Genomic DNA, 25,951 nt, shown 5'->3' with positions numbered 1-25,951 from the left:
TTATTCCCTTTCGGAGACAACAACATGGCGTATCCAATCACGATATATTCTTTACGTTTCCCCTCGCAATTTCTTGATAAAAATTTCTGACCTTGTCTCCGATTATCTGTCGCGTATTCCACGACCTTACTGGACATCAGATGCAGTGACGCCAGAATGCCCACGCTAGCAACAACAAATTATTTCACATAGAGTATAGCTCGACGTTCCTCGACGCCCCTCGACCCTCGACTGTTCTACAGGAACGTCGAGCTATACTCTATGTGAAATAATTTGCTATTGCTCGCGTGGGCATTCTGGCATCACTGATCAAATGTCAATTCGCGGAGCCACTCGGTGAGTCGGCCATCTGCTTCAGTCGCAGCCGGAGCCACGTCATATTTGTGTGCCGCTTGGAAGCGAGCTAAACGAGCTGGCTTCCGTGTTTTCACGTTAAAATTACGTTCCCGCAAACGCAGACATGAATATATTCAGGTTGCTGGGCGATCTATCGCATCTTCTAGCCATTATCATACTCCTCCTCAAGATATGGAAGACGCGGAGTTGTGCCGGTGAGTCGTGATGTCGCTCCTTTATTAGGGAGACGCGAGTGATTTGATCGAATGATGCATTACGATTGTACGCGATCATCCTCTCAGCTGACTGCGATCATCGACGCTTTTTCGCAGGTATCAGCGGCAAGTCGCAGATCCTCTTCGCGATTGTTTACACCACCCGGTACCTAGACCTGTTCACCACATTCATATCTGCGTATAATACATTCATGAAGATAATTTTCATCGTCGCGTCCTTCGCCACGATTTTCTTGATGTACATCAAGTTCAAAGCAACGTATGATCATAATCACGATACGTTCAGGTAAGTCACTCTTCCGTCGATATCTAGTTATTTTGTCTATGTGTATATAAATTATATGTGCGCATAGAGATGATGTTTTTGTTGTAGGATCGAATTCTTGGTTTTACCCGCGCTTGTACTAGCGTTGCTGATCAATCACGAGCTGTCTTTCGTAGAGGTCCTGTGGACATTCAGCATTTACCTAGAATCAGTGGCGATATTACCGCAATTGTTTCTGGTGTCGAAAACAGGCGAAGCGGAAAGCATTACCAGTCATTATTTATTCGCATTGGGATCTTATAGAGGCTTGTATCTATTCAACTGGGTCTACCGTTACTACGCCGAGGATCATTACGACTTGATCGCCATAGTCGCAGGATTGGTACAGACAGTTCTGTATTGTGACTTTTTCTACCTCTACATTACCAAAGTACTGAAGGGCAAGAAGCTACAATTACCTGCTTAGCTTCAGTTAAGAGTATTATCCTCTTGCATCGGAGAAAAGTTCGACTGCCTGTCTTCGGTATCGCCGATCCGAGATAAATCCGGGCAATCCTGGGAGGCTCGTGGAACGCACACACAGTGCATGTTTCCGCCAAGTGTGGAATATCTCTTCGCAGCATCTTCCCTCTTATCAAACATTCTCTTCCTTCCTTCATCTATCATCCTCTCGTGTAGCGCCGCTTGCTGTATTTCCTTTCCAGGATGAGATCTAAATTGCCTCTACTATTCTTTCGTATTTTATTTCAAGCAGCATACACATAATTATAGAATCAGGATAATTGTTTATTTTATGAATTTAGGAATTTGACGAGATAATTGGGGCTAAAAAAATTGTATAAAATGAGAAATTTCATTAATATTTACAGTTTATATTGTTGTGTAATTTTCATTAATAAATATAGTTAATAATTAAATATAATTATACATGACAATACATAATACATGTCTCGTAAATTTTGATCGGAAAACCTAGGATTGTGCCATTTCGGTGATTCAAGAAGAACGTAGAGTAATATACTTTACCAAGTCGGAAATGTGAATCGCTTCTTTAAGAGTCGTAGAGCAATTTTTTACATGAACAATGCCATTCTTAAGACTAGTCCTATCCACTGATACGACGAACGGTATTAGGCACATTTCCACGATTCGTTCTGTATTAGTTAATATAGTAGATATCCCCTTCGCCCTAAGCATATTGTTTAAGTATAGCACAAAGCGATTTAAGTCTTCTATATCAGTTTCATTGTCTTGTTTTGCTATGTGGAACGTAGTTTTATACGGAGATAACTTAGGATGAATATACGCGCTAGTTGATTGATCCAACATGTGACTATCACAGAGTAATGCCAGACAACCCCAATCCAAGGAAGCTATATGCTCAATCATATGCACATCCGCAGCATTATCCTTACTATTTTCAGTCTGTAAATAAATATTCATTTAAACAATTATTTTCTCTCTCTCTTCTTCAAGACATCTCATTAAAACTTTACCTGAGGATATAACTTTCGTATGCCAGGATAATAAGTAATTGTTTCTACAGTGATATTTCCAAAGGGGAACTGTGCCTCTATCTCCGTCACATCAAGATTCCTCGTCTTTCTCGACTCGGCCAGCACGAATCTCGAGGGGTACTGGGCCAGCTTGCGCCACCAAACCTTTCGCTCGCGTTGCTTCTTGTGCAGCAGACTCTTCGATTCGGACGCGTCGACGATCACGTTGATCTTGGCGATCCTGTGGGTTGATATTTTAGTCGACAACAGGGACTCGTTCCACGTGTTCTTCGACATCGTGGCAAGCGTGGCGAGCGCGAACGGCAGCGAGTCGTCCATCGAATTGTTTCGCAACAGCTGCAACGTGTCCGCAATCGAGTCGCAGGGGAACACGTTGTGACGCGGCATCGTGACGCAATGAGCGAACCAGTGCTCCTCGAGGTTCCTGAACAGCAGTTTGCCCTGAGGACCGTACGCGAAGACCCGCTCCGACAGATTAAGAAAATGCGGGCTGACGGCCCTCAGTACAGCTTCCAGGTTCATCGTCCGGATTCGGATCTCTTCGTCACCAGAGGTGCGACGAAGTACTCCTCCTCCAGCACCGCGGCGTTCTTCAGTATCTCGCGCCGATCAACGTTGTCTCGCACCACGTCGTCCCGCAGACGAATATGATCGTTCTCCAGGGTGCTGTACATCGGACGCACCGTCTCGTCGATGTGCGCTGTTCGCAGCTGCTCGGTGAAGGCTATCGCCTCTTCCAGGATCCGCTTACTCTGCTCGTACTCGAAGCCGACCAGCGCCAGCTTCTCGAGCCTCCTGATGGTCGCCTCGTCGATCGCCGGTTTCCTGTCACCGCGCGATTGGTCGCTGATGTTTTCCACCGCTTGTTCTTGTTGTTGTTGTTGTCTCGCTTGTATCGTTGAAGTGTGGCACGTCTTGGAAGATACACTCAGATGCAGAGGAATTATGAGTCTTTTGTCAAAGAATCTGCTTGCCCGTCGTAGCGCGTCCATGTTCGATGATGATCAGCTGATCGGATTTGATTTCTCTCTGCCCAGGGTTTACCTATCTTTCCACAGACGCTCGGAGGATTCGTCTCTTTTGGCTACACTTTATAATCGTAACCTTTTCTTTCAGACGTATATTGATATGAGATTCTATCTATTTCATTTTAGCGCACTGCACGGGAAAGTGCAGTTGTAAGTGTAGTGCGGAAGTTTTCGAATCGTCAGATTGTGTTCGAGCGTTTGGGATTTGTCACAATTTTTATTTATTCTTTATTGCGATAAGTTTATTCTTTTTAGCTCAACTTTTTGCACTTCTCGTTTTTCCTTTTTCTTCTTCCGAATTTTTAGATATACATCTATCATTCCAATTTAGTTGAAAAGGACAAATCTAATATATTTTAATCATGTTAAAATGTTCTTTTCCGAGGAAAATTTTATTTGATTCGAACCCAATCGAAAATGTTTGAAAAAATTTCGAAATTGCCGTCGAATAAAATTTCCTCAGAGACGACATTTCGGAGTGTAATCTATCCTAATATTATTTGTCAAGCGATTTTGATTGGTACGATTTGAGGGACACCAGAAACTTTCTATCCGACATCCAATCAATGCGTCTGAAATATCGTGTTGTAAATAGCACTTTAGAAAGATTTACACTGCATTCGCGGTAAAACTATAGTTTATATTTTATCTGCTATTATTTATTATTATTATTATTATTATTATTGATAATGAGCGTACACAGATAAAGTAAAGAATAAATAGATGAATTTTTAGGAAGACGTCAGGTATTCATTTGTGTGACATTTTCGAGTCGAACACATCATATATATCATGATTGATTTGAATCGACAGTTTTAGGAGTAATTTGACGACTGTCAGATTCATTAAGATGAGATACAAAATTAAAAAAGCCATAGATAATCTCTTTTCACCTCGCCAATTTTTTTCAGAACCAACAATCATTACATATAAATAACATCTAGACACGATATGTCCAACTCGAACCCGGAAATGAAGAAATTTCTGACGCCTTCTACGTACATGTACGATTCATGCTACGTTTATGCCATTCTGCACCAATCGGAGTCTCATTGTGTTGCACATCGTTGTCTTATCTCTCTCTCTCTCTCCCCCCTCTCCTTCCTCTCCCCTTCCCTCTCTCTTTCTTTTCCCCCCTTTTCCCTTTCCCTCTCACTTTTCCCTTCGGGATAACGATTAGACGCATACTGAATAACATCGATCCCGATTTCTAGAACGAGGTCACCACGCAGGGGCAACGATCCGCGCGCGGAGCGAACTCGATCACTATCGCGCGTACAACGTCCGCCCGTCGTCGTCGTGTTGTGTTTACGTGCGTGTGTACACATAATATACGCTCGGGCCGCGCGTTGTTCGCAGTCGCAGTCGCGTCAACGACGTCGTCGACGCGGTTCATTCGCTTCCTCGCGCTCCGAGGTCTCGCTGGTAAAGTCTACTCTAGCGACGAGTCCGCGTCGCCTCGCCGTCGTTTCTCGTGGACGCGTCCGCGATCCGCTTCCCTCGTCGCCGCCATCCTCTTCGCCCTTTTCCCCCCTCTCGACCGAGAGATGACAAGTTACATCGTCCGTCCTCGCTGGCGGCGGTGCATCGTTTCCGCCAACGTCCGCGTCGATGACGCAAAGTGAACTCGTCGCGCTTGCTGCGAGATCATTCGCCCCGGGAGGCGTCCGCTCACGGATTTAGGCCAGTCCAAACAATACAAAAAAGATGGACGCGACGATAGAGAGAGAGTGCAGCGCGTTGGGCAGTTTGTTCCAGCAGATCGTCACCGACATGAAGGTAAGGGGATAAGCGTTCCGCTTGTTAGGCCCGACCGATTATTTCGAGTTTCACGTTCCGTCAATGTTTGTGTCTCTCTCGAAATCCTGCCCCCTTCACAGTCGGACTTTTTGCATTATCCTGCGACTCTTTTCAATCTCCTCTCGCACTTTTTTGAATATTTTTTCAATATCCTTTTACGTTGTTACGTTTGTGGAATTTTCTATATGCATTTTTTTATTGTTGGAGATTTCTCTTTCATCACCCTCTCTTTTTTAGTTTACATTAGCTATGTATCATGTACAAGATCCTTTATATCTGGAAAAAATGATATCTTTAACATTTGGAATTAATTGACATATCAATAATTTAACATTGCAAAAATATTTATTTGATTTTATTATAAATAATCCATGTAGTGTCTGCACTTTATGGATTGCAGATATGTTGATGTTGCAGACATACATGGATTATTTATAATAAAATCAAACAAATATTTTTCAATAGGGGATTAAAAATGTTTTTTTTTTTTAATTACAAACATGAAGAGAAGTAACATTGTCTTGAATAATTAATTTTATTAAGTGCATTTTTTGTAATCTTTAATTGCTTTTACTTATAAATATCATTGTTGTCAAGATAAACAATAATAATCCAATCTTACAATTGAAAATTTTTATTTATATTTTTTCACAGTTTCTTCTATAATTTTTTGTGGAAGCAAAAGCTTTAATTTTAAGCACCACGAACAAAACCTCTATATATGTATCTTTCTTATCTTATACTTCCTGTATCTCTATATCTCTATATAGCTATATCTTTGTAATTCCATATATATCTTTTTTATCTTATAATATATTTATTTTGTAATGAAGAGCAATATATTTATTTTGTAATAAGAGCAAAAGTATTTGCTATATTTTATGTCTATGAGTTATTTTTCATATATTAATAAAATTTTATAAACTAGTACTGATATAATATATGGGCGTATATGATTATATTATCTGTTACTAATACAGTTTAAATTACTCTTTGACTAATCCTGTATAAACTAATGTTGAAATAATATCAATGTTTCATCGATGGAATTTTTAACTTTCCAATAAAATATGTCATATTTTTTTCTTTTTTTTATAGAATGGAGCACCACTTTGGGAAGACTTGATTTCAAAAGCTACAAAGTTACATGCAAGCTTGAGGTGAATATATATGTAATATGTTTTACAACTTATGTATCTTATCTTATACTTCCTGTATCTCTATATCTCTATATTGCTATATCTTTGTAATTCCATATATATCTTTTTTATCTTATTTACTTTAATTTTTGAAAATATATAGAAGATCTTTGTATATTGAAGATTTTTTATAAGTGACATTTTATTACAAATGTTGCAATATTAATGTGAAAAATTTAACTTGATGATTTTACACTTTTATCTATCTCATATTTATTCGGTTGCACGTTTTTAATCAAATAGAGGTTTATATGAATAATATTATACATATATTTTAAATGTCTTTGAGATTTTAATATATGATACATATTATTACAGAGCTGCTCTCTTGGCTATTTCTGCATATCTTGAGACTTTTCAGAAGATAGCAGATGCTGCGACTAATGCCAGAGGTATGTTTTCATTAAATTGTAATAGAAGGATTATATTGTGTATTAAAGTCGTTTGCGTTAAGTTAACAAATTAAAATTAAAAAATTAAAACATTGTCTCTGTTTTAATTAAGGTGCAACTAAGGAAATTGGAACAGCACTGACAAGAATATGTTTAAGACATAAGGCGGTAGAAACCCGTATGAAGTCATTTACTAGGTATGTTAAAATCTTTTTAATTGTGCCTCCACAAGGATATATTTGTTTTAGTTTTTTAGCATTATTTGTTACAGTACTCATATATAAATAACTTTTTTTTAAGCGCTATTATGGACTGCTTGGTGCTGCCTTTACAAGAGAAATTGGAAGATTGGAAAAAATCTTTGATCAATTTAGACAAAGAACATGCCAAAGGTTAACATCATTACAATATCATTATAAGTTGTTTTCATAAAAAGTATAATTTTTCTCTTACGATCCATACTTTTGCTACTTTTAGAATTCAAAAAAGCAAGAGCGGAGTTAAAGAAACGCTCTACCGATACTCTACGTCTGCAAAAGAAAAAAGCACGAAAAGGTCAAGTTCACCTACACATTCAAGGACAACCTCAAAGTCACGGGACGTGTTCCAGCGATGTAGAACTCAATAGGATGCTGGAATCGTCGGCGGCGGTTGTCCAAGAGAAAAGACTGAGTTTAGAAGAAACGGAACGAAAAGCCGTCCGTGCTGCCCTTCTCGAGGAGAGAGGCAGATTTTGTCTCCTTGCTCGATTCCTGAAACCTGTACTGGTTAGTAGATAGCTACATGTATTTATGTTCATATTGACATATGTTGATAATACATAATATACATACATGCATAATCAATTTAGGATGAGGAGATAGCGATGTTAATGGAATTGACGCATTTGCAAGAGGTGTCCGATCAATTGCAAAGACATGCCGCATCACCGCATCATTTACCGCCTGCATCCGAGCAGGTAATAACGGACATAAAAGGTTGCGACGTTACTCAATGGTCGTTGGCTACGCCGCCGTCGAGTCCGTCGTTATCTCTCGGATCGAGGAAGAGCTCTATGTGTTCGATCAGTTCTCTAACTAGTAGCAGTAGTGGATCTTGTAAAAGTCATCCGAGCCCGTCCGGACATCCATGGCACAGATCGCTTTCTCAGGTAATTACGCGTTGGTAATTAGTTCTTCTTTTCAATATTTCTTTCTTTTTCTCCACTTCATTATTCCGTGGATTGATTTATTAGGTGTCTTTTTATATATTGCATGACATGGTAACACTATTAATGCAATGCAGAGCTGCAATGCACCTAGTAGTATCTTCCACATAGATTCTACAGCACGATTCGATCGCTCTGTTTGCCCGCCGAGCGACAGCTTATTGTACGTGGTAGTCGATGTTGTACTCGTTGTAGCCAGTCGGTGTCAGGCCCGCCAGCATCAGCGGTATCGCGACACTGCGCCATTTGACGAGTGGCAGTTCCCGTGACTCTGGCTTCACGTCTCAGGACACATTGTATAACCAACCGATTTCCGAAGATCAGGTAAAGTTAGCGATGTTTGCGAAGTCTGCGATATTCTACGATGGGTCTTCTTATAGAGCAATGAACCGAAAGTTAGTTGTTTCTTCGACGGAGTTTAAAAGAAAACTGAAAATTCAATTTTCTCGAAACAATTAGTTATTAAATGTCAACACGGTAGCTCAAAAAAAAAAATTAAATCTTCGTCAAAGTACTGGCGGGAGGCCCAACGTACGAGATCTCACAAACTTCCGTCACCTAGCAATTAGTTTTTTGCTGCTAGATCGGCTTATCTCCCTTACAGCAGTTTTATGCAATCTTTTTAACTTAACTTTGGAGAATGCATTCGTATATCTTGTTGCTTTGTATATTGTCAATACCTAAAGACACGTATTTCGTGCTTTTTAGGTATCGAATGTATCTTCTCTAAGTAATCAAAGTACCGGTTGCACTGTAACAAGACCCGTGACAACTTCAACTTGGCCTGATTTGCAGGAAACATCCGTTCAATACAACCGGCAAAATCCGGGTGCAGTGAACGAACGGCCACATACCATTTCCTCTGGTAAGTAATATTTAAATATACGATGCGTCATACATATGGACGAGCATGAATGTGATTTTGATTCGTCATTCACTCTTATCTTTTTTTACTGATTGTAGCATACGAAAAGGGCCATCAGAGACCTGCGCTCAGCGTTTATACATTCCAAGCGCCGGATCGTGATGGTAACAGTTGCTGCCACAGTCAGCCTGCCTCTCCGGTTTCCTCTTCCTCGTCTTGTTCTTCCTCGAATCAGCAATTGTCTAGGGTACAACTTCGTAGAAATAACGGCGGCACTCGTCCGCCTATACCGAATAGATGTTCTAGTCTGGAACGACCGACGATTCCAATGAAGAATGAACCACCCGGAAGTCCACGAGGGAAGCCCAAATTACCTCTTCCGGCTCATTTGGCGAAAGGTTCGCATTTCGTATATTGCTACATAAGTTATGTGATGTTAAGATAGATCTAACAATTTCACTATGATGTAGAATTGGCGACCCATCAGCTCCAACAGCCAATGTATGTAAATATGCACGAGTTGGCGAACCTAGCTGCTAGTCGTGCTCAGGAAATGCAGCTTCCGCTGCCTCCTCCTCCGGCATTGTTAACGACACCAAGCACCGATAAGGTATTGAAACAAGAACGACAAGAATAAATAAAACATTTAAAAACAAATATTTTAAAAGAAATAAAATTTTCTTTACATTTATTTATATAACTTATTACTCGATCGAATCGTAGACCGAAGCTCCGGAAAAAGATGCTGGTAGTCAAACATCCGAGTCCAGTTTGGAGTCTAGCAGCGGATATGGAAGCCAAAATACTTTGCCGCATTCGCATTCGCTTCATAATCAAAACGAGAACACGTGGAACATGCCTGGCATGGCTGCAACCATGTTAATGACACGTAGAGGATCGGCGCAGCAGATAATCAGGCCACCGCCACCGACGAGACGCACATCCACCGTCATCATCGCACCTCCCACGTCGTCCGTTAATGAGGATCGCAGTGAAAATGTTTGCGACGAAGTGGAGAATCTTCCTCCACCACCTGCATTCCTTTTAGAAGGCTCTTCGCCCACAGCCAGTCCTACGCCTCAAAGGTAAAAGAACCGATGTAATTCTTTCTTACATCAATTTCTCGATTTGAAAGTATTTAGTATTGTATTTAATGATTCAAGTTAAGTATTTTAATGATTCAAGTTAATCCTTTTCTACTTTTAAATTTAAATTATAAAAATTAACTATAAATAATAAGAAAATCTCTAGATTCTTGAAACCGCGGCTCTTTTTTAACTTGTTTTTAATCTGTTTTCTTCTTTTAGATCCATTTCAGTTTCTGAAACAGTAAGGACTTTGACCGAGTTACGTCATACTCCGGCCAGTCCATCACTCTTACGGAAGGCTACTTTACAGCAACAGTGTATAACGCACAATAATCCGAATGTTGTCCAACATAATACCATGCTACAGATAACTCGTTCATCGGTGGAACGTTCCTGCTCCGCTATTCGTTCAACGTCCCAAGAACGCGGATCTGTTGGCGCGCAAACAACCAGTGCAGCTGGTGGAGGTCCAACTCAGATCGCTCAACAGGCAAATCAAACCCAAGGACAGGGACCTGGCGGCGTAGGTCAGGGTTTTATGGCGGTGCTCAACGCTAAACTTATTGGTACAATGAGCGGCAGCAATACCGCTGCAACCGTAAATGCTAGCGGCAGCCCTAAATCTCTCAGGAAGCAGTCAATTACGGAACAGCAGCAGCAACAGCAGCAATCCAACAAAAACGTCAAAACGGCGGCTCCCGGTTTCCTCGAGACGCTTAACGCTAAACTGGCTCAGCAACAACAGGTTCTGCAACAAGGAAATAACGGGACGAGTAGATCAGCGAGCGTCAGGCGTATCATGGGTAATCGTGTACCCATCATGGACCCAGTGCAAATGAGGGATTCTCTTATGGATCAAATCAGACGGGGCACTTCACTGAGGAAAAGCGGCCCGATCAACGATCGTTCGGCGCCCAAAATCTATTAAATACTCCAGCACTGCGTAAGTTTGTAACGTGTTTTATGAATTCCACGAGCAACATTATTCTTTCCTTTGGATATAATTGACTCGCAAGACATGATAAAAATCACAATAATCATCGGAAATCAGTATTTTCCGATTCTTCGTCTACATTTCCGTGCATGTTTCGAATTACATGCATGAAAATAACAGTTATATTTATTCTTTCATTCCCTCTGATAACACGCAGGCTCCATATTAAATCGTCATATGATTTCTTGTACAATAAAGCGTATCGAAATATTGCGCGCAATTGAAGAATAATTTAAACGGATAGATTTTAATGACGTTATATATACGATTATATTATAGCATATAACATATGAAAAGGATGCGCAGCGTAAAGAGATTTTTATAATATATCAATATTTATAAAAAGAGGAAACTGATTTGATTAGGGAATTGTGTCTCGTAAGATCCATATCAATACAACGACAATACTCCAAGTACAACTTGTGTCTCATAGTTGTCTATTTTTTCTGCTTGACACGAACGACTCTCTTGTTGCTCCATTATCGTAATTATTAGTCTGTAATTTAATATGCAATTGGGATCTTTACGCGATCTCGCGAAAATCATACATAATTTAATATCGAGCTTGTGTATTCGAGACGCGAGACTCGTCAATGCATATCAGTTTATAATATCTTTCTCTCTTTTTTTTCTTATATAACATATCTTTTTTCACTTTTATACAAGAGAAGTGCGAGTTTATTTTATTATAGTTTTCATGTTTTCTCGATTCCATGAGGTTATTGCGACGTGCGTTTAATAGTCGAGATCGATGGCCGTTTCTCCAGTAATGTACTCTTCGCCATCGAGATCTTTTTCTCGGTTACGAGAGAGAAACGGGTGTAGTATATATATACATACTAATAATATACACTGTACAACATCTCTCTCTCTCAGTGTCGATAAATGTTAATATGCGTATGTGTCGCGCCTTCGCGAAGATGATTACACTTACACAATCGTCGTTGCTTGCAAGCTGCATTTTTGACGACGAGAAAAATGTCTCTCTAATTAATTCTGAGCGAACGCTCCGAAATGTTATCGAATATTAGACATCGTCAAGTTGTTAGAGAATCTTTTTTTTTTTGTATACATATATCTTTGCATTTACGTTACGTCGTCGTATTGTCGCTAATGTACACTGCCTGGATAAGCAAATCGAAATCATACATTCATCACTCATCTAGCGCGTGATATACGGCGAATACCGATTATTACTGCCAATTACATTCATCTCCTTTCATTCCTCGCATAGTGTTAAGTTTTCAATGGTATTGTAGCGAACCAGCGCGATGAATAGTGTATAGCGAGCAATAGTTTATTATATATATATATATATATATATATATATATATATATATATATATACACATATATACATATATATGTGTACATATATATGTGTACATATATATATGTATATATATACATATATGTTTATTTATTTCAAGAAGCATTTAACTGTATACACAGCGTGAATAAATAATAATACTTCCAGAGAAAATCTATCCATTTGATATTTAATAATATTTATCCTTTTTGCAAGAATTCGAATTGAGAGTGGACTGAATATTAAAATATCGTTTCGCTTCACTAATAAAGATCAACGATTTTATCAACGTTAAATGTCAAATGGACAATATATCAACACATTATAGTCTCATATTAAATAAAAAATATACATACACTGTAATGAAGCACTATTTAATTAATATAATGCAGCGAGAACTCGATCGAGGTGATTGTTAATTTCCAATAATTTAATTACAATGCGATCAAACATAGAAAAACAAATAAAGATGCAACGCATTCGTCCGAGATTCGAGATATTTTCACCTCTCTTTTGTGTGTGTGTATTTATTTCTTTATTTTTATCTTGAAATGTTTAAATCAGATCGAAAACAGTGAAATTGGGTATAAGATTAGATGTATACGAGTTTAATATTTTGTAGACATATTAAATTACCCAATTATTATGTCATTAATCGCTGTACTTTATTTACAGTTTATTTAACTCATTAATTATTTATAATTATGAATTACGATAATGACTTTCGCTGTAAAATTGGCTGTATAAAAACGCTTTCAAATACTCTTAATTTAACTTATCGTATATTCCACATCTTAACATAAAGTTAGCAATGTAGAGATATTCTAGAATATCCCGTGTAAAAAGAAATTGCCGTTGAATTATATACAACGTGTCCTAGAATAAACGGGTCAAATTGTAAAATTGAAAGATTTTTTATGAAGTTCGCTTAATGTAAATTCCTTTGAATTTTAATATAAATATGCACGCATTTTTAATTTTCATACGTCTTGAAACGATTAAATTTTTTCGTGGTAATTTTTAGTATGCGATGCATTTAATATTAATTTTGCTTTTAAATTTTCGGCAAAATACTGGCAAAGATTAACCAGTTGTAGGAAGATTAAGAGATGTATTATCTCGAGTAGCGCATATTTTTCGAGCGTTTATTAGCTCGTCTGGCACTCCACTGTGTGATTGTAATCCGTATATAGAAGTTCGCTCATCTAGAGCGACCACGCGAATATGTTGACTATTATGCGAGCGTATAGCAAATTCGCTGTCCCCGGAGTGCATCAACAGTGCTAGAGTTCCAGCTAAAATACAATTAGAATTATTAATAAGTACGATAATATTTTAATAATAATGGTGTATATAATAATTTCAATGGTATAGTCTCATTTGTAATTGTACAATATTACTTATTCTTAATTACTTACGATTGTCTAAAGGCGAACAGGAACATTTGGGGTTCAAAATAAATTCAATCGTTGAACGCAAGCGTTTAATCTCGTGCAACGGTTGTATATCTAACAGAAGTCTCACTTTTCGTAATCGTCTGATCGCCGCTTTCACGACGTTACTAGACGAGCAGTAAATTTCGTTGATGTTCGATGGCAATTCATCAGCGCATATGGGACAAGATTCGTTCGAACCAAGAGGTGCTAAAATTAAAAAAATATATATATTTGATTTTCTTATCTATCATCAGTCTGTAAAGTAAGAGCGTGTACGGCATAAATGGCAGTTGGCTTCAAATATCGTCCTAGTGTTTTTGTGAGCCGATAGATGGAATCTTTGTCGTGAATGCTTTGTCACAAAAGATTCAGTTGGCGTCGAACTCTTACCTGAGAAACACGTTAATAACCGCCATGAGTGCCGCATACGCATCGCGCTACGAGGCTGTGTTCCTTTGTTCCCACCCGAAAGGACCAAAAATGTCATATGTAGCGGCTGCTAAATACATGGGAAAGTCAAAATCGTTCGTCGCTAAGTGGGTTCAGCAATATAAGAAGACCAAAAATGTCGATGACTTGCCAGAACGTGGCTCGATAGGCAAAGTGACGCCGAAGATGGAAAAAGAAATTGTGAATTTCTTTAAGCGGAACCCGACCTTAACGTTGCGACAAGGAGCAGCAAAATTAAAACAGAAGGGTATAGAAGTATCACATACAACTATTCGAACCTATCTCCTTGCGCATAACATCAAATATCGAAGCACAATGAAGAAACCACTATTAGGCGAAAAACATGTGACGAAAAGACTCGCTTGGGCAAAGGAGAATTTGGACCGAGATTGAAGCAACGTGATCTTTACGGACGAAGCTTCTGTTTGGGGATATATTACCATCCGACGTTCCTGGTCAACCTTGACCAATAGATTAATACAACGGACCGTTAAACACCCTATAAAAGTTCATCTTTGGAGCTGCTTTTCAAAACAGGGTTTTGAAGCATCTGTGTACATACAATTTAAATGCTCCGAAAATGCTTAAAATTTATGAGAAGTGTTTGTTGCCGACTGCTGAACGATGCTTCATAAAAAAAAACGAGGACTGGATCTTACAGGAAGACAACGACCCAAAACACCGGAGCAAGCTTTGCACCGTGGAAAGAGCAGTCTGGCATCGTCACACTTGATTGGCCATCGCAATCGCCAGATGCAAATCCCATTGAAAATGTGTGGGCATATCTCAAGCACAAGCTTCGAGGAAAAAGAGTGTGCACTTTGAAGCAGCTGACACGACAAATTCGTCTCATTTGGAGGTCTTTACCGAACGAATACACAGTCAACTTAGTGGAAAATATGCCTCGGAGATGCCAGGCAATTATCAATGCCGGTGGTGACTGGACTCATTATTAATGGTATAGCATTTTTCTTCTCATGGAGTACAACAAATCCATGTACTTAAAAATCATTAAAAATAAATTTTTCTACACATTAACCCGTACACGCTCTTACTTTACAGACTATCTATGGTATTTATTCTATATATTCGCTCGTATAAATCGATGATTAAGAAGATTGAAATAATTTTCCAGAGTGAAAACACTTTAAAAAGTGGACTGACACAATGAGTTATAATATAGCTATGAATCTTTTTCTGTGGTTTCTTATAGAAGGTTAACCGAAACATCCATCGTTTCGGCTTTAGTTTTCAATTTCATCACCTCATATTGAATTAATGTTTTAGATTTACGTACGCGATGTTTGCAATTGCGTGTTGCTCAAGTCCGTATCTATTCTCTCAGCGGATTGATTAGTTACATTCGACAGTTGGTCGCCGTCAAAATTTATATCGGGCTTCACGGAAACTGGTACGGGTCCTTCGACACCATCAGGAGTCGCTAATTCATGATCGACCACGACGAAGAGCGGGTTTCCATCGAAATTTGCCGGAAAGGGATCTTGATTCTGTCCATTGAAAGCAGAAAATGACGCCTCCATATCTTCGAGATCTACATTAGGAGGTCCGAGTCTATCGAACACGGGATTCAAATTGATATCCGGTTCATCCGGTGTTTGACCGCTTCCAATTTCCGCTCGCGGTACTGTAAGACAGAATCATGGGAATAATTTATCTAAAAAATTGTATTATATTATTTTTGTTATTATCATATTATTCGGATACAAATTACCTATTTGTTCTACAGTTCCATTTTGAGCATCCGGAATTTCGGCTGCTTTTTCGATTCTCTCGTCTTTTTTCGCGGTCTTCGTAGCATCCTTGTCCAGTTGCTCCACCTCTACTGGCACCGGATCAGGTATCTCTGTTTCTTCATTCGGAGTGGCACTACTGCAGGTCGGTGCGAAGCTGTAGCTCTAAAAGAGAATAATATGAATTTTCCAACCTGTTATATACATTTAACAATTGTTACATTTAACAAATTGTATATAAATTCTTACGCTAGATATCGTTAATTCCTGTTGATAGTAATCATAAAGTTTCACATTTGCCGGCTCGAGTCGGTCGACAACATTTTCTCTAGTCACCATAAACGATATACAAGTTTTCTGATTGATTAACTTATCGAAGTAAATGGTAACGACGTCACGATCCTCCTCGAAACGTTTCACCTCTGCAAACATTCGCGTGTTGGCGATAAATCGATAAGTCGATAATAAGCTTCATTTTAATATCATAGTGTATCAATGATTGTGATATAATAATTGTACGATTGTGATTCTATAAATATTTTTTTATGAAATCAATCGTGCATTATAAAACGAAACTAAAAGTAATGACTTATTTAATATAAAGAAAGTTTTATATTTAATAGAAAAAAGCCACTTTTTCATAGATTCTTGGATCAGTTTGGGGTAGGCTTTTTCTTGGAAAAGATTGCAATGTTCAATTTATGTCGCAATTATCTTGAGATTATTTGAGATCTTAATATATTTAATTGCATTTACTTGTGGCTGGATCCTCCAAGAGAGAATGAAGACTCGTACGATCCGGGATGTACCCGCTTATCATGCCGACCTCTAGTACTGCCATATTGCTTTCTCCATCTGCCATTTTATATCGTGTGCAGATTGTAATCTTTTGCATCGAGCATTCATCTACCCACGTCGAGGAAGCGGCATTGACTGAGAGATCAAAAGCTTCGGAGCCAGTCGCATGCGCAACGTTATATTTTATATTACTCTAAAACAAGGTTTAACATTGTTAATATTTATACATTTTAAAGAAACTATTATTCCCTCGTTTAGATATTTCCGATATAATGCGTGACAAACATTTGATCCATAGTAAAAGTATAAAGCTATACCTGCACTAAGACGCAGCCTTCACCCTCAGCGAAGATCTCGATTATCGTGGGTATCACGGGCAGCCGAATCTGGGTGAGAACCATGCGATTGTCATTGTGCATTCTGTATAATTGGTCCACTTCGTTACCGGTCACCAGCACCGAGAGATCAGTGTTGTCATTTGACATTGCGGCGGCGTATTTTGTGAGCGCTTCCAAGCCGAGCACGGTATCCTGTGTGGACGTGAAACCGCCCTCTGCGTTTCGCTGCTTCGACATCCAACGAACCGCCTTCAGCGCCTCGACCATATTCGCCTCGCCGCCTAATTTTACCAATGATAGCACAGCGTACGCCGTCATTTCGATGCTCAGTCCTAGGGAGGGTTTATCTTCCCACCAAAGGAGATCCTAAAACGAGATTTCATTATGCGATTATGCAATTTGAATTTTGTATAGAACCATTTTTTTGTAAAGCTATCTTTCATACATTGTTCCGGGTCGCACGTTCCATCAATAGCTTCATGCTGTTATTTGCTTTCGGATGCTCCAACAACGACAAAGCATAGGTAGATATAGCTGCTGTGTATGTCGTGCCGCCGCCATTCTCCATTCCTTTCTCAAGACAATGTAGCGCGTTGTTGATGAGCGTGGCTGTTAACGGTACGCCTGATTCCAAGAGTGATATCAGTATGTAGGCTGTTAACGCCGAGGAAGAACTGTCGTCGTCTTGCAGACCACCCTAAGAATTAAGAGCTTTTGCATTTAAGAGCTTATATCTATTTTTTGAACGTGAAAAAATCAAACGTCTCGTACCTTCATATCTTTGTGAAATACCCTGCCGATCATGGGGAAGCACCCATTCTCCAATTGCTTCTTTAGCATCCATTTTACGGAAATTTTAAGATCTCGCTCGTCGATGTGAATTATATTCTTTGCCTGAGCGAAGGATTTTATCACGAACGCAGTGAGCCAAATCGAGCTACCGTCTTCCGTGACGTTTGGACCAAACGCCGAGTACGAACCATCTGGGTGCCTATATATCAACTCGCGCTGATATCCTGCATTGCAAAAATCAAAACTTATTTAATGTAATAATCACGCACATTTTATACAATGAAAATGGAGCGAATTTACTTGTATTCATTACCTTTTTCCATATTCCTGACTGCTTTCGCTCTCAGTTCTGGATTCTCAACCCCAGTTGTATCCAAATAGCCAATCACGTGTATGTTGGGAACAAAAAGGATCATGTTTTGCTCACCGCAGCCCATCGGCAAACGAACGAGATTATCTAAATTTTCAAGGGCTGGACCCAAAATATCTCCTATCATAGATACGTATCCTCTTGCACTTTCGGGCACTAAATCATCGGGTAAATCGAGATGCCAAGTAATAGTGGAATCGTCGCTAAAATCTTTCGGACAGATAAATGCCGATTTGGTCGCCTCTACGGGAAAGCCTTCTGGTAACACGAGTATGGACTTTACAATTACGTCCCTGAAAAATGTATAATTGCTAGATATATGATGATTTGACTGAAGGTCAAGAAATATGTTGTCAAAATTATGTTTATTTCTCTTCCTTGTTTCAAATAAAATATTACAAATATTTGTAATATTTAAGTGATTTTCAAAGTTTTACTTTGTTATGTTGAGTGAAATATTAGAAATTATATAAATATTTTCCTTCTATACTTGCAGCCATTCATCTGCGTATTTATATATATTTGTAGAATCATTCAATATTAATAAATGCAGACAGAGGAGCTTTTTTCGAAATGACTCACCGTGTATACAGAAGTACTTCTGGACCACATGGTTCACCATACTCCGAGTCAACTGAAGCGGAAACCGTAATATTAACGTCGCCAAGAACTCTCGGTCTGAGAATATATTCGTGCACCACACTATCTCGCGGTTTTACGCAAAACGAAGCGACTGCGTGTGATAGATGCAAGTCGAGCCCCGTTGCATCTTCCAACTTGATCTTCACCTGCAAAATTCAATCGTCCGTTCGATCAGTTGCAATATATCAATCGGTTATTATGTGACGTATATTTGGCATTTTTATTGTATATATTAAAATCCATATGTAAAAATGTTTTTTTCTATTATTTCCTGTCACATGGTTGTTATCAATATATTTTAGTAATAATTCTATAAAGATTTTGTATCGTCAACACCACACGTGCCAAGATAATGCGAAGAAAAATAGCTTGAAAACTTACCGGTAAGCTGTGTTGCATGTAATTAAACAAAGACACTTTCATATGCAACATTTCTCCACGTTTTACGCTATATGGTAAGCTATAATCGAGGAAGAACGGTTGAAATCCCGTGATAGTCGTCGGCGGTGCTATTCCGAGACCGTGCGTAGATGAGATACACGTAGTGTATCCGACCCAATCAGTGATGGTATGAGGCAAAGTACGTTCTATAGCCACTTTGCCTTCTTTTCTGTAAAAACAACAAGCTGTTTAGTGGACGTTGCATATCCAGATATAAAATTGAAGGTTTTTATACACACCCAGTCGGCACCAATTCCCATAACCACGTTTCAGGAAAGTAAGACCTAAGAGTTGCAGGTTGATCGGGTACTTGATCTACGTATGCCTGTTCGGGACCTTCGTTCAATAATGGGTATGCCATGGGCAACGTCTTCGCAGCCATTTTAAACATTCCTATCGAGATAATAGTAGAATAGTATATTAAATATAATTTAATAAGGGATCGAGAAAATCTCGGTCGATAGTTTCATAATGAAGTTTGTAATGAAATTAATGAAGTTTATCAACAAGTTGTACGGAGCTCTATTTCTTCTCTATTTCACTCTGTAATGTGGTTTTAAAAAACATACCAGCTTCCGATTCCAGAACCGAAGTTGATCGAAGGAAAAAAGTTTGAGTCGTGGAACTCCTGAATCTGCCCATCCTGTGAAGTTGAGGGCAAGGCCGTGTTTCAAGTATTAAATCGCTCATCACAATAGCTCCGAAATCCTGAAATATCAAGAAAGATCCAATGAATATGTAATTATCTTTCTCGAAAAATCTTAAAGTAATTTATATATGCTTACATCAAACGCTTGTATAGCGTCGACATAATTCGTGAGTCCACTGTACGGTCCTGGCGATATCACAGTCCTTTTCTTTCTACGTCCCCACAGAGGTATCGGTAAATGATCGATTTCCTCGGTATTCGTTTCTTGCTGCGTTGTCACTGTGAAGAATTTACACGAGTTAGTTGTTCAAATCATTCCACGTTACGCGGTAACTTTACATTAATCGAAGTCGAATAATTTTTACAGTTGTAAAATAAAAGATTCTTGTATTATAAAATCTTCATCAGTTTCGAGTATTATATCGAGAGAATAACGAATATATCGACTTCAATCATCGAATAGCAACTTTGAACAATACACAAAAAATCCGATAGAAAAAATAGACAATAAAGAATTGATGCACTGTTATATTTGATTACCCAGATACTTTGTGTACCTTTGCATTGAGTCCAGATGGGTCGCAATTCTGGCTCGATATAGAATCTCTTTAGTTGCTCGAATGTCTGATCAGCATCGATCAAATTTGCTTTGGATCCTAAGAAGCGAGTCGACTTGTCAACCGCCGAAATGCCACAGAGAGACCAGGGGGCAGCCTCCACGTGATACTGAGTGACCGTTCCCGGGGTTTGAGCATCGGAATGCCAAGCTGATTTTACTTTATTCTCGAAACAATGTCCTACTTTGATAGAGTATGTGGTAGCGACAATCTCGCCATCCGGACGAACATAATAGAGCAATAATTCAGAGACTGGTGCCATGGACGGGGTGATCTTGACGCTGAGAGGGAATCTTGAAAGATACGAAATCCGCTGTGATATCTATGTATGATCTTAATTTATACATGTAAAATATATTTATAAAATTTAGCATTTTAAAAGAGTATACTTCCATCTACAAGACAGTTTAATGCATTGAAAAATCTTTAAAATACATTCGCAAAGATATTCATACAGAATATCTTTGGAATAATATTTCATGTGATATATTACCTGTGAACGATGGTGTCCTGATTGGTCTTATTTCCCGATGTCTCGACAGCGCCGAATAGATTCCGAAATTCCGAGTAATTCAGGACCATGTCTCTGGTCGGCCGGTGCTTTACGTGGCCATATATCAACAAGTCACCCTTGGAATTGATGGAATAATGGAAGGAAATGGACTCGTTAGTTTTACTTTTCGCTGGTACGGTGTACATAACATTGAACGAATACTTTTCGCCGCAGATGATTGGTTGATAACCTCGAGCTACCGCCAAGTAACTGTCTGAGGGTGAATACCAAGGATTCACCACGATATGCGCTGACGGTTGATCCATGAAAACCTAATTTACAACAGATCATAAGCGTGCAGGGCTTCTCATGCGTATTAAATTATTTGAAAATTACCTAAGTGTGTTACAATCGGAATAAATCTTTTACAAATTGACCAAATGTTATTGAAAAATAATGTAATAAAAATCAGACATTCTATATCAAAGGGTCTGAAAAGTTTGTGATTCGAAATGTGCATCAACATACTCGCCAACGCGTATCAGGCGAATAGTATTTCGTGGGATAATCGACACCAGTCGCGATGAAATTCAGCAGGACGATATTCCTGTGTGGCGGTGGTACAACAAAGTCGACGAAGCCATCGGATGAAGATGTAAAGTTGCGGCATTCAACTACGACGCGGAGCCAATCGTCTTCACCGCGCACTCGCACGCAGAGTTGGATCTTTTCGTGTGGTGCCGGAGTATCATCATGCCGAGAGACACGTAGCTATAACAGACGTTTATTGTATATAAATGAGGAACATTTGGATTCATAAAGTAAGTAATCAAACACTGAGGTTAATCTTTGTGTATTAATTTGCGTTATTACAAGATACAAAACTATCTAAAATTTGTGTGCAAGTTCTCTCACACAAGTTAAAAGACGAGCTACAATTATTGATTACTTGGGAGATTTACCTTTCCGTGATATGGTAAACCCAGTTTGAAGTATTTGGGCGTGTACGGCAGAAATTCCAATTTTAAGGCCTGATGCACTACCACGGTTCGACTGATTGTCGTCTCCACTATCCCGGTACCGGCTTCGGTGAAGTTGGCTATGAGAACGATATTATTCGGCGCTACTTTCCATTGAGCCAATCCAAGCACTGCGCCTGATAGTACAAACTCAGTGCAACCGTCCGACGAATCCAACTATAACGATTAACTGGTTGTAAAAACTTGCCGAGAAATATCAAAACCATAGTATAGAATATTTTTGTTTAATCTCTATAAATATGACTGTATGTGTGTGGAATCGTTATCTCGCTATAGAAAAAAAAAAACCATTAACGTTAGTCGATCAACAACTACTGACCTCTGTTTCGTAATGTATTTCTGGGAGATTGGGTTTTCGTCTCCATATCGGTATTTGAGGCGTTGATTTTAAAAGTAATCTACCCTTGACCGGTTTACCATAGCTGTATCTGTAACATCATAACAAAAGAAAGATGATTTCGTGTTGCAAATACAGCCTAAATTTATCGCAATATTTTATTATAACGAGCATTTACTTTGCGCATATGTTCCAGGTAACGTTCTCCGCATCTGCGAGGATGTATCCCGGTGAGGTCACAGTCACCTGGAATCTCGGGAGGACGTATTTCTTCACTTCAAATACTGTTGTGTGAATTAGCTGCGGTTGCGATCTTGTCTTTTCTACTTTAATTTTCCAGGCACCCTGTAATACACGAGAAGTATCTTTAAAATCTATCCTTGCACTTTCGCTTGTTTAATTCTCGCCTTACCGGGCTTGGTTCCGGAGAGAGAGCAAACTTTAATTGAGTCATTCCGTTCTCGGTACTAACGTTGGTCCATTGCGCTACTCGCACCTCGGATGGATTTTCAATCCATACTTTTGGTATCTGGAAATATGAACACGTTAAAATTAAAAGACAGAATTTTTCTTTCTAGCTTCTGTTATCTCGTATCAATCATTACATGTGTACATCATACAGTTAAATTTTCAATTATCTTACTATTATATGATCAATTACTATTTTAATATTATTTCCTATTTATGAATAACAAGCGACAAACCGTTTTCTTCCATGGCTTCAAATCATGCTTAAGCATAAGAATTCTAATGTTCACATCTTGTCCGGGTTTGTAGACTGGCTTGTCCGTCTCTACAAACGTGATGATGGAATCGTGCTCGATGTAGACCTTCTTCTCCGTTTCCACGATGTAATCGGGATGTTTGTCGAATTTTATCTTCAATCGTAATCGTCCGTTGAAGTATCTTGTAAAAGGTACCGCAAGCTCCAGACATGTTTCCAATCCTATAAATGAATGAGCATCCAATAAGATATGTATCTCGAAAACAATGCATTTTCGAAACTTGTGCCGAAGGAAAAAGATTCTTATTTTTTGACAAGGAATATCGATCTGTATCTGTCTAAGATATTGCTTAAGGTCATATATTACTTGTATCGTGTTTTTGTTTTATAATTTATTTTTCCAAGCTTATTACTCATATTTTTAGAGATTCATCGAGATAAATCTTTTCGCGCGACTGCAGTGAAAATAAATAAATAAATTCTAAACTCTCTCGATCAAGACGTATATACTTGTTGTTCATTCCATGCATAACAATACAGATTTCCCATGTGTGATTCCGGGCGATTAGTTATTTCCCCTTCGGAGAGAGAGACTCTCATTTAGCTCCCCCGCAGGAAGCGGCGACAATTTCAATTTACGATTTGTTTAAAGCGTCCGATCTCTCGAGCCGCGAGGGAAGAAGGAGGAAAGACCGGGACCGATGGTCCAGAAGCGTAGCTGGGATCTTCGGTTCGGAGAGAACAAAATTTCCGATAAAACTCCTGACGTGAATTTATCTCTCCGTCTTCTTTACAAATCTTCCTTGGACTTTTAACAATATATAACGCTTCCTCTTTCTATCTCATTTTACCACATCTCTGAATCGACTGCATGGATCCGCGAGGTACTTTTAACAATTATACGTTATCATGTCGCGTGCGCGATAACACGCTCCAATACGCTAAAGTCTTATGTTAGACATCAAGAAAAAAAATAGGAGAATATATAAGTCCGAAAATACCGTAAGGTGTCAAATAAAAGTATAAAAAAATTATAAGAAGCGATCCTCTCGATTTTATCCTTCCTGAAAAAAAGAATCTTCCATTCTTGAAACAAGAAACGACGATTGAAATCTGCTCGGGAAGGAGAAATTTTTGCGCTTGCCTGTTTCGACGACGCCGCTCGTTCGGGCCAACACCTCGTCTTCCGCACCCGACGACGACGGAGACAGCAGCTCCAGGAGAACGTGCGCTGGCGGCTCGAGATTGTGCAGCGACAAGCAGCCGCTCTCGGTCTCGCCGGCCAGGAATCTTTTCGGCGCGGTAAACACGTATCCTCTGAAGAAAAAAAGAGAGCTCTCGATTAGAGGTGAAACGAGAGCATAATAAAACACTACAGTTCCGAGGAAAAAGAAAACTTTGAATGCGGGGAAATTAATTTTCTCGCAATTCGCAGAAACTTCCTCATTTAATTCAACGCATCTCCGTCAATTAAAGTTCCTTTCTAGAAGACTCTGTCTTTAAGCGTCGTACACTTGAGTTTATCGCGGAGGAAAATAGACGCGGCTGTTATTGAACTAGCGAGGATTGTAAGCGCTTCTTTTCAGCCGTACGCGATAAACAGAGAGAGAACGTTTCTTCTACCGTGAACTGATAATCGAGAAAAAAGCATTTCTCGATTTCCGTTCGCGAAAAATAAAATACCAATGATGTTTATCTTTACCGATTAGCATTCGTGCCACCTTGGCAGAATTGGAGGCACACGCAGAACAAGCACGAGAGTACAATTAGCTTATTCATTGTCTCGCAGATGATTAGCACGTGCTCTCGTGATTTCGACAGGGATCTCAACTGATCGCCGCGAGCATATTAACAAGCTCCTTTTCTTCGCTTTTCTCGCTTATCGCGCGGCACTGGAGGAACAACAGCTGACAGAGAGGCCGCGGGCCGACTGAAAGCGCGATATTCGTACCGGCTACTCTTATTTATTAACCCCTTGGATTCGCGCAAGGGGGAAGGGGAGGGTTACGCGGGGCGCGGATTTAATCGCGAGAACTGCGTCGCGTCGACCGTACAGTTGACGTTGGCAGTATCCTTTTCTACGTCGTCGACTCGAATTGACTTCCTGGAATTGTTTATCGACACGCATCATCATCATCGCGATCGATGCATTTATTTTACATTTCTCGTAATCTTTTTCCCCATTTGGATTTTCCTTTTTCCGCTTTCCGTAGATGCCGCAAGCCAGGCGAAACGGATCTCGATGGCTCTCTTCCGGAAATTGTCCTTTTGAACACGGCTCTCGAAAACACCTAAGAAATAAATATAAATACATCTCTTAAAAGGAATCACATAAAGATACACGCGTATATTAACATCTCAAAAATATCCCACCGTGATCTGGAACGTTCAATCGGTGGATAATCAGCCATTCCTTGTAATTAATTAACCGTCGATCCGATGATGATACGTAAGGATAAGCCTACGCATCCTTAAGAAAATCCTTGAGAATATATATGAACGTGAAGGGAAAGGATGTATATCCATCTTGGGATCGTATTTCGTTACGTGCGTATCACGGATTTTCCTATAAATATTATTCTAAATTTTCCAGTATGATTCAACAGCTCTCTCGTAATTGCGATAACCCTCGCGTATCTTGTATCACGAGGCGCATGCCGCGGGTTATCGTCCGTGTGTTTGCGTGCGATCTCTGTTCCTGGATTCGATATCACTTCGTCGAGAGGCAAAGACGGAAGTTGTAAAGGCGGCAGATGAGCGTAATGCGAATTTTTACAAACGGAAAAATCAATTCCAAATAATCTGTCGTTAAGAGAATCGTTGATTAATGATACGAC

General features: G+C 39.3%; 5 protein-coding genes across 8 annotated transcripts; 2 read left to right on the top strand and 3 right to left on the bottom strand.

Annotated features, from left to right (window-relative positions):
* The first annotated feature begins 260 nt into the window (after window positions 1-260).
* Window positions 261-2,291, top strand: Kdelr (ER lumen protein-retaining receptor). The gene is made up of 3 exons (XM_083090610.1): window positions 261-551; window positions 669-858; window positions 946-2,291. The coding sequence occupies exons 1-3, from the start codon at window positions 461-463 to the stop codon at window positions 1,301-1,303; spliced, it is 639 nt and encodes a 212-aa protein (XP_082946736.1). The 5' UTR covers window positions 261-460; the 3' UTR covers window positions 1,304-2,291.
* On the bottom strand, window positions 1,689-2,876 carry Dnapol-gamma35 (DNA polymerase subunit gamma-2, mitochondrial). The gene is made up of 2 exons (XM_083090609.1): window positions 2,334-2,876; window positions 1,689-2,262 (listed from the first exon to the last, which is right to left on the bottom strand). The coding sequence occupies exons 1-2, from the start codon at window positions 2,874-2,876 to the stop codon at window positions 1,834-1,836; spliced, it is 972 nt and encodes a 323-aa protein (XP_082946735.1). The 3' UTR covers window positions 1,689-1,833.
* On the bottom strand, window positions 2,873-3,933 carry Gatc (glutamyl-tRNA(Gln) amidotransferase subunit C, mitochondrial). The gene has a single exon (XM_083090611.1). It carries the CDS (start codon window positions 3,344-3,346, stop codon window positions 2,873-2,875), a length of 474 nt encoding a protein of 157 aa, XP_082946737.1. The 5' UTR covers window positions 3,347-3,933.
* Window positions 3,934-4,432: 499 nt separating this feature from the next.
* On the top strand, window positions 4,433-12,721 carry LOC145966506 (uncharacterized). 4 transcript variants are annotated; one of them, XM_083090603.1, is made up of 13 exons: window positions 4,434-5,161; window positions 6,281-6,342; window positions 6,700-6,773; window positions 6,886-6,970; window positions 7,074-7,165; window positions 7,251-7,540; window positions 7,624-7,923; window positions 8,176-8,304; window positions 8,776-8,845; window positions 8,944-9,243; window positions 9,316-9,455; window positions 9,569-9,930; window positions 10,153-12,721. In XM_083090603.1, the coding sequence occupies exons 1-13, from the start codon at window positions 5,090-5,092 to the stop codon at window positions 10,859-10,861; spliced, it is 2,685 nt and encodes an 894-aa protein (XP_082946729.1). In that variant the 5' UTR covers window positions 4,434-5,089; the 3' UTR covers window positions 10,862-12,721. The 4 variants fall into 4 exon arrangements, with proteins under 4 accessions (XP_082946731.1, XP_082946730.1, XP_082946729.1 ...); XM_083090602.1 differs by having other exon boundaries at window positions 8,689-8,845; XM_083090605.1 differs by lacking the exon at window positions 8,176-8,304 and having other exon boundaries at window positions 4,433-5,161.
* On the bottom strand, window positions 12,590-25,082 carry LOC145966505 (alpha-2-macroglobulin-like protein 1). Its single transcript, XM_083090600.1, has 25 exons — window positions 24,817-25,082; window positions 24,259-24,431; window positions 23,095-23,336; window positions 22,803-22,919; window positions 22,569-22,735; window positions 22,373-22,481; window positions 21,976-22,209; window positions 21,542-21,784; window positions 21,014-21,345; window positions 20,461-20,813; window positions 20,040-20,182; window positions 19,824-19,962; window positions 19,494-19,647; window positions 19,195-19,423; window positions 18,754-18,959; window positions 18,115-18,464; window positions 17,781-18,025; window positions 17,455-17,706; window positions 16,989-17,375; window positions 16,630-16,864; window positions 16,123-16,295; window positions 15,855-16,038; window positions 15,420-15,767; window positions 13,655-13,879; window positions 12,590-13,531 (listed from the first exon to the last, which is right to left on the bottom strand). Exons 1-25 carry the CDS (start codon window positions 24,891-24,893, stop codon window positions 13,320-13,322), a joined length of 5,529 nt encoding a protein of 1,842 aa, XP_082946726.1. The 5' UTR covers window positions 24,894-25,082; the 3' UTR covers window positions 12,590-13,319.
* Window positions 25,083-25,951: the final 869 nt, after the last annotated feature.

The sequence above is a fragment of the Camponotus vicinus genome, unplaced genomic scaffold (genome assembly GCF_025532165.1).
Source record: "Camponotus vicinus isolate PSW18456_S1 unplaced genomic scaffold, iyCamVici1.0 SCAF_2, whole genome shotgun sequence".
Lineage (NCBI taxonomy): Eukaryota > Metazoa > Arthropoda > Insecta > Hymenoptera > Formicidae > Camponotus > Camponotus vicinus.
This window is presented reverse-complemented; position numbering and strand designations above follow the sequence as displayed.

Bases quoted from the DNA above. Each gene is read 5' to 3' on its own strand.
- Gatc (XM_083090611.1), bottom strand. From the start codon at position 3,346: ATGGACGCGCTACGACGGGCAAGCAGATTCTTTGACAAAAGACTCATA.
- LOC145966506 (XM_083090602.1), top strand. From the start codon at position 5,090: ATGGACGCGACGATAGAGAGAGAGTGCAGCGCGTTGGGCAGTTTGTTC. The intron at 6,343-6,699 runs GTGAATATATAT...ATATTATTACAG, and splicing joins AAGTTACATGCAAGCTTGAG to AGCTGCTCTCTTGGCTATTT. The intron at 7,924-8,175 runs GTAATTACGCGT...TACTCGTTGTAG, and splicing joins GGCACAGATCGCTTTCTCAG to CCAGTCGGTGTCAGGCCCGC.
- Kdelr (XM_083090610.1), top strand. From the start codon at position 461: ATGAATATATTCAGGTTGCTGGGCGATCTATCGCATCTTCTAGCCATT. The intron at 552-668 runs GTGAGTCGTGAT...GCTTTTTCGCAG, and splicing joins GAAGACGCGGAGTTGTGCCG to GTATCAGCGGCAAGTCGCAG. The intron at 859-945 runs GTAAGTCACTCT...TTTTTGTTGTAG, and splicing joins CATAATCACGATACGTTCAG to GATCGAATTCTTGGTTTTAC.
- Dnapol-gamma35 (XM_083090609.1), bottom strand. From the start codon at position 2,876: ATGAACCTGGAAGCTGTACTGAGGGCCGTCAGCCCGCATTTTCTTAAT. The intron at 2,263-2,333 runs GTAAAGTTTTAA...ATTTATTTACAG, and splicing joins TACGAAAGTTATATCCTCAG to ACTGAAAATAGTAAGGATAA.
- LOC145966505 (XM_083090600.1), bottom strand. From the start codon at position 24,893: ATGAATAAGCTAATTGTACTCTCGTGCTTGTTCTGCGTGTGCCTCCAA. The intron at 19,424-19,493 runs GTGTGTATAAAA...TTGTTTTTACAG, and splicing joins TGGGAATTGGTGCCGACTGG to AAAAGAAGGCAAAGTGGCTA. The intron at 18,465-18,753 runs GTGAGTCATTTC...TACATTTTTCAG, and splicing joins GAAGTACTTCTGTATACACG to GGACGTAATTGTAAAGTCCA.